Genomic DNA, 7,810 nt, shown 5'->3' with positions numbered 1-7,810 from the left:
AGGACAGAGAAGTAAAGTTAGTTGTTTTGCATGTTTCACTCTTTTATTCAAGGTCACAGCAGTTGTCACTCACTGAAGCTGCAGTTGTCGTATGCACAGCACGTCCACAGAAAAGACCTCCTGTCAAGCTAACATGACAGGAATGACAGTCACCACCACTGGGGCTGATAAATAGTTTATCACCTACCTGCTGTCAAACAGGAAACATCCATCTGCACTTTCACTACAGTCCAACTTCAACTCATTCAAACGAGCGCAGTGTTTTTATCCATCTTAATATTTCAGTATTTTGATTGTAGTTTTCTGCTCGTGTCTCCAGTGGATTTGAACTTGTGACGGTTCTACATCTGTTTGAAAGTTTTTGAAAATACTTTTGAGTATTTTTTGTTTCATTTTATGTCTTCAATTCCTACTTTTATCAGCACGAGCTGCTCACGTTACATGCAACATCTTTCTTTTCATTTGCTGTCCAGCATTTATCTTCACATTAGGGGATGTATTAAATAATCGGTTTTGTTCCTGTGATACAATTTGGCTTCTTTTTGGATTGTCCTTAAGTTGTATTACAAATAATGGCCACTAGAAAATATATTTTCGAGTCTGATCTATTCCGTCTATAATGTTAGCGTGTTCGTAAACCCCATCTCCTCCATGTTTGTAGCTGGGACATGGAACCAAACTATAAAGTTATAAAGCTTGTAGCGGCAGGACCTCGATCACTATCACGACTGCACCGACTCTGGCTCCAAATTAAGTCATAAACTCAAAATGGCGACATCTGGGTTAATTTAACCTCAGTGTACAACAGGAGGATGTTTAGCGTTTACCCCTTTTCTTTTGTTTTACACTGGATAACAAAGATTAAGCACAAAATTCAGGTTAGAAAAGACCAAAACAGAAAATAAGAATCTCTCCTTCGTCATCCACAGGGAGTTTCTGCTGACATCAACACTCAGAGTGACTGACATCACATTTGATGCAGTCATACAGGTGTTCCTAATAAATTGCTTGTGAGTGTTACCTCTCAGTTTTATTTTTTGATGCTGTGCTTCCACCTTCTGTAGAACTCGTGTTATAACATCCTCAGATGTGGGTTGGGTCTGTTTGTGATGTCATGTGTTCTGTGTTATAATAAAGTTTCTCTTCAGGTCAAGGTCTGATGATGAGTCCACTCGTCCTCGTGCTCTCGTTTAAAGAACGAGCTTCAAATAGACCTGACACACGGGGGCAGCATTTTAAATCATCAAACTGTGGAGCTTCACAATCTGGGTCAAATGTCATGAAGCCTCACGAAACTTCTCATCTGGAACGTTTGACACAGCATCACCTTCGCATCACTGACACGTCACACACTTAATGAACTCGTTAATTAGTGGATCTGGGAACGTGTTACGAAATCAACACAATAACACTTGTGTAAATCCAGGTTGTGTAAGATTCACTGCAAGACAGACACAATTAGCTCAAGTAGTTCCGGAAGGTGGAGACTGTCTTCACAATGAGAGCAGACTTGACGCTTCAATAATAATAATAATAATAATCATTTTGAACTGTAATTTTGATTTTTTTTTATAAATGTAATCCGGGACATTTGCTTGCAGCATATTTCATATTTTGATATTACTGCTTTAACTTAAATAATACATTTAAACCTCATAACACCACTGACACTGCTTTCACAGTTTGACATACTGGATAGTAATAAGAATAAGAATAACAATAAGAATAACAATGAGGAGAGAGGGGGTGTTTTATTGTGTCAGTGGCAGCCGGGACGTCGCGTGGAAATAAAAAGTTAGTTCGCTTAACACGTGGCTGTTTTTATTTTGAAGGAACGCGCCCGGAAGCCTCGTGTCTCCGGCTCCTGTCGGCTCCTCGCGGCTCCTCTCAGATCCGCAGACAAGATGGCGGCCCTACGAGTCGCGGTGCTATCGGGGAGCGGGAGAGCCCTGCTCGGTTCGCCGAGAGCCATCAAGACGTCCAAGGTGAGACGGCGGAGGTCTGTCTCTGTGTCCCGCACAGAGCAGATTGTGTTTTGTTAGAAGAGTAACGCAGCCGCGGTGGGGGGGGGGGGGCGTCCTTAGCATCGAGCTAACGTTAGCCTGGTCTCTGTCAGCGGGGTGAGACAAGGTCACTCGTGTGTCCACTGATATTCGGGATGTCCGTGGTGGTTCTGGGGACATTTCCTGAGACATAACATTGTTCTCATGCGGAGCAGGAGGATTCGGAGATTAGAATCCACACAACACAACCTTCACGGTCGTTTACAACCCGGTGTTACCCGCTGTGAGTAACAAGCTAGCCGCTGAGCTAAACTCGTTCCTCGGAGTCAAGTAGCCGGCTAATGGTCTTTTCCGGTGAAGTGAACCTTCTACGTCAGCCGATGATTCACGGTTACACGCGCTCACACCGGAGAGTGTGTTTATAAATATACCGCGGTGTTTATAAAAAATGTCCATCTATTATAAACAACGCTCAGTAGAAGTAAAGGAACGTGTAGCCGAGCTAATCCGCTTGCTAAGCGTGTTAGCATTTCAAGGACTGAGAGGACTTCCGGTGAAGAGGAGCCCGTTCAGTCGTGTCCACTGATGTTTCCTTTGTCCGTGAAGTTAGTTTACATCCTGAGAGCGATCTGACGCGTCCTCGCTGCTCTGGAGAGTGTTTGTTGCGGCCAGATGTTGTTCTCTGATACTTGCACTGATCTAAAAGAAGCTACGGTACAATTAAAAACTATAAGTGCAAGTTTCTCCCAAAGCAATATACTCTAGAGACTGTGGTGTATGAAGTATCATGAAGTAAAAGTAATCATTTTGCAGAAGACTCTCAGAGCTCCCTGTAAATCCTATGCTCATAAGAAGAAAAATAATTAAGTCCTAGTGCAAACAAATCACTTTCTTTGTTTAAAACGATCAAATCTAATGCATCACCAGCCAATCACTGCCAAGTAAATCTGGATTTATAGCACAAAATGTCTTGTCCCAATAGGTGATTTCACATCCAAATAACCTTTCATATCCAGATATCACATCGTTACTCGTTATGCATTTTCTTTACCGTGGAAATCAAAGTCCCGTCCGGGTCTGAGCTTCTTGGTTTGTTTTGGTTGATCAGAATCTTCCTGTTCTGATTGACCCCTGTTTTTGTTATTATGACATCATCCCAAAAATCTCTGTCAATACCTGAACCTCCTGGGAAAGAAGGTGATGGGAGACCTCTCATAAATGTATGAACAGTCAGTTTCTCAGACTCAGACGTAACATTCAGGTGCAAGCAAGCAAATGGAAGCTCTTGTTTGAGTTACACATCGCTCATGGTTGTTGGTGTGCAGTCGCTGATCTGTTGCCTTTATCTGTTCTATGTTCACACGTTGATTAAACTTCTAATCATATATATAATCACTAACTGAACTCATGTAAATATATAGATTGGTAGCAGTGTGATCACAGGCTAGAGATTGAAGAATGTGTGTGTGTGTGTGTGTTTGAGCACTGGTGCAGGGATGCTGTCGTGCTACTTCTGCTGCTGGTTACAGAAGCACCAGTGAAAGGCAGTTTCATAAGGACGCCCAGCTTGCGCGCCACAAGCACTTGCTATATTCAAGGGCATTGTAGTTACCAGATTCCTTTAATGGTTATTCAGACACTAAAGCTGTGTCCTTATTTGAACTCTTTGTTTGTCATGTGGAAAACTCAAGAGACGTCAGCACACCTTCAATAGCTGAATGGGCTGATTCTTTTAGTCAAGTATTTTATTTTAAAGCAAAAAAATATTGAACCATTTCTACTTTCAGCCTCTGAAGTTTGGCATCTGTCTGCTCTTCTTTTACTTGTGTTCTATTCATCAGAATCTCTCTGGTCTCAGACTGTTGGTCGGACAAGCAGGATGAATCAGCAGAAAATAATGAATGATGTAAATAATTATTAGTCGTTTGTCAGAACTCTTAAAGTCCACGTTCTTTAAGTTTGGGCGTTGAACTTTAAGAAGTCTGTGAAAAACATCCCACGTTAGGTTTTAGGTTATTAGGTTTTTACTTGAATCGACAATTAATACGCTTCTCATTTCATCCAGGCCAACATGTCCTTCGCCAGCCTGCCGAGGAACAAGAAGGTCGCCCTTACAACGCTGGGTGTGGTCACGGCTGGCGGGGCAGGGCTCGCTCTGATGCTGCACCAGGCCGTCAAAGCATCTGACCTGGAGCTCCACCCTCCTCAGTACCCCTGGAGCCACGCTGGACCTCTGTCCTCTCTGGACCACGCTAGGTAGGATGGATGGACACTCACACTCCTTAGTTCTCGGTACAGACAAATGAATTCACTAACTGTATTTTAACTGCTTCTCCGTATTCTTTCTGTCTCTTTCTGCGACCACAGTATTCGTCGTGGTTACCAGGTGTATAAGCAGGTGTGTTCGGCCTGCCACAGTATGGAGTACCTGGCCTTCAGAAACCTGGTCGGAGTGTCGCACACAGAGGCAGAGGTCAAGGTCATCGCTGAGGAGGTGAGTGTTTGTACCTTAGCATACGAATTGGAGCATTCAGGGTGGAGCCGCTTCAAGTGGATCATCAAACACAGTCTTTGAATGGAATAGTAGACATATTTTAATGTTATTAGATGTAGAGACAAAGTTCTGGCAGTAGGTGGCGACACCTGGCTGTATCTGCTCTTACATTTCTAGGTTGTTGGTTTTAAAAATGTCCTGTGTGTTGCTTCCAGGTTGAGGTAGTGGACGGCCCTGATGAGAGCGGAGAGATGTTCACTCGGCAAGGAAAGCCATCAGACTACTTCCCTAAGCCCTACTCCAACCCTGAGGCGGCTCGGGCTGCCAACAACGGAGCCCTGCCTCCAGACCTCAGCTACATTGTCAATGCTAGGTAACAGAAGCCCGACTCAATCTGCAACTAGCTTAGAATTACATTTTCAAAGGGTTTGAACACAGTCTCAGGAAATTTCACATCCAACGCTGGAGTCAAATTTAACTTATTGTTGCTTTAAGTCAAAACAGTTTAATGTCACATCCTTGATGATCGTCTGTGTCTCTGCTCAGACATGGAGGAGAGGACTACGTGTTCAGCCTGCTGACAGGATACTGTGAGCCTCCAGCTGGAGTTGCTGTGAGAGAGGGACTCTACTACAACCCCTACTTCCCCGGCCAGGCCATCGGCATGGCCCCACCCATCTACAACGAGATCCTGGAATATGATGATGGTACGGTGACATATTGAAAACATAGAGTAGGAGCACATCAGACCATCTGAAGTAGTTTGCCCTGTGATCAATCAGTCCAGATGTGATTTGATAGTGGTCTGTAAAAATACTGTGATAGAAGAAACGATGGTGTTGATGGTTGTCTGGTGTCTGTTGCCATAGGAACCCCTGCCACCATGAGCCAGGTTGCTAAGGATGTATGCACCTTCTTGAGGTGGGCTGCCGAGCCGGAGCACGACCAACGCAAACGCATGGGATTGAAGGTACGGCATCAGACACGTGATCTAAATGATTTCTCATTTTATTCAACGTTATGTGTTGACGAAGTATTTTTTATTTTTTAGACTAGTCTGAGACACAATGGAACAAAAACAACCTGAGAATATTTCTGCTTCTTTCAGTTGCTGTTGGGCTCAGCCATCATCGTCCCTCTGCTCTACTACATGAAGAGACACAGGTGGTCTGTGCTGAAGAGCAGAAAGATCGCCTACAGGCCTCCTAAGTAAACGGAAACAACCACCCCCCCCCCCCCCGATCTGGGCCTAAAACTTACCAGAAGAGAAGGCTGCGTTCAAAGACCCCACAACATTCACCTCACGATGATCTTACGGACACAGAACAACTGACACACACTCATGCCTTTTCAAGAGGGGAAAGAGAAATAAGGTTATACATATATAGTAGAAGTCTCCTCACAGTAAAATGCCTTTTTCAGTTGTTGGCATGGGAGAACCAGTTGTCAGAGTTTATTTTATCTTGTGCTGCACGTTTGTGTCAGAGAGTTGTGGCGTTCTTGAACGCACCCAGTTTATGTTTGTTTGATCTGCATCGAGTCATTGCTGGCAGCAGTTCACGTCTCAATATCACATTGTCACTATCAAGTGACGCTTCAACGATTGCCTGTCTTTGTATCTTTGTAAGATACTCGGTAAACACACGAGAGCAGAGTTAAATGGTTGACCTCAAAAGTTTCAAACCTTCTGGTTGTATGTATTTCCATCCTCCTCTGTCCTCTCCACAAAGGCACTCAGTGGATTCAACGCAACCTCTGAACCTCTGTTTTACTGTACAAAATAAATTATGTTAAATGAAACTTTGCTGTGTGATGCTTTGTTTTGGTTTTGGAGATGTTACCAGTGCTGCTTTTGTCTTTCTGATCATTTCTGGGCAACTTGTAGAATCTATATTTACTCATTTATCGTGTACATATTAAATAAATTGGTGAACTGAACAAACTTTGCTATGAGGTGAGCATTTGTTTGACACCCAGACCCCAGCATCAAGACAGTGGCCAGTAGGTGGCAGAAGTATTACTGCCTTAACACAACAGACAGGTGTCACACCTTTCAGACAGCAGGAATATTTATTTGTCCATAATGTGAATTAGGATGAAATGTTCTTTTTACGCCTCCGTGGCAGACAGTGTCCGTCCCATTCCCGGGAACGTGATATCTCCAGAGTTCCTTATGGAAATTTCTTATGGAACCTCACAAAATGTCCGGTGCAAACTCAGACACTCAGCATAGTCCACCAATGTAAATTAATTTTATATTGAAAGAATAAAACCAGGATGTCACAGAGAAGAGCTCGTTCAAACCTCAAACTAAAGCTGCAGCTAATTCACCTCATCGACATCAGTCCTCCAAATGTTCCTTTTTTTCATCAAGATCCATGAATTGTTTCCTGGGAACTCAAGGAAAAGATTAAAGAAAACTACTAGAAAGATAAAAACATTTCTTGGTCGGCACCAGAAATGAATGAGCTCCTTCACTTTCTCTCGCATGATGAGGTTTGTGCGGTTTTCAAAATTTTCACAGTTTTCATGTTTCCTGGTGAAATAAATCAAACACATTTAGAGGACTGATATCTGTGAGTGTGCGTAATGTGCTGCAGCTTGACTGACTGTGAGGAAACTGTTGGACCTCGACGGAGGAATGAAATTCTACTTTATTCTACTTAAAAGTTCGGTTCAATACAAGAAAAATGAGACGTAACAATAAAGGAATCTTGATTAATAACGATCCTCTCATCTTATCCCGGGAAGAAAATGAGTGAGTGTACCATTCTCCTCATTCCCTCCGAGTTCAGGCGGCCTTCCTCTTTGCCTGCAGTCGTCACATCCTTCACGTGCGTCCCACCTTTCATTGAGGGATAAATAAACAAGTGTGCTGCTGGTTTGAAGCCGCTGCGGGCCTTCATTACAGGAGCTAATCTGGTTCTGAAAAGCGTTTCCTCCCTGCTGCTCCAACCTGCATTCAGACGCTATTACAAACCTCATCTGCATCACAACACACACAGATTAGGCTAATGGCGTTAGTGGATCATCGTTATTATTGCCGCCATTATCATTATTATTAGTTTAAACTCAGCTGCGGCCCTGTGACGGAGGGATGGACGTGTTTTTTAGTGTGAAAACAGAAAATTGATTTTCTACTTTGGTAATTCAGAAGAAAAGGAGGAGATTCAGCTTTTGTGTTTGTGTCATGGTGGCAGGTTTTTAAAAAAAGACTCCTCTCCACTAATCTCACACACAGAAAATCACCTGAGGGGAAACAGACACAGACACACACGTTGTGCATCACTTGCACACTTAACTTTTTAATTCT

At 43.3% G+C, this 7,810-nt stretch overlaps 1 protein-coding gene across 1 annotated transcript; it reads left to right on the top strand.

Annotated features, from left to right (window-relative positions):
- The first annotated feature begins 1,822 nt into the window (after positions 1-1,822).
- cyc1 (cytochrome c-1) lies at positions 1,823-6,297 on the top strand. Its single transcript, XM_020110528.2, has 7 exons — positions 1,823-1,985; positions 4,069-4,259; positions 4,371-4,497; positions 4,713-4,870; positions 5,044-5,204; positions 5,367-5,467; positions 5,606-6,297. Exons 1-7 carry the CDS (start codon positions 1,905-1,907, stop codon positions 5,708-5,710), a joined length of 924 nt encoding a protein of 307 aa, XP_019966087.1. The 5' UTR covers positions 1,823-1,904; the 3' UTR covers positions 5,711-6,297.
- The last annotated feature ends 1,513 nt before the right edge of the window (positions 6,298-7,810 follow it).

Source organism: Paralichthys olivaceus, chromosome 2 (genome assembly GCF_024713975.1).
Source record: "Paralichthys olivaceus isolate ysfri-2021 chromosome 2, ASM2471397v2, whole genome shotgun sequence".
NCBI lineage: Eukaryota > Metazoa > Chordata > Actinopteri > Pleuronectiformes > Paralichthyidae > Paralichthys > Paralichthys olivaceus.
The sequence above is the reverse complement of the archived record's forward strand: the minus strand, read 5'-3'. Positions and strand labels throughout refer to the sequence as shown.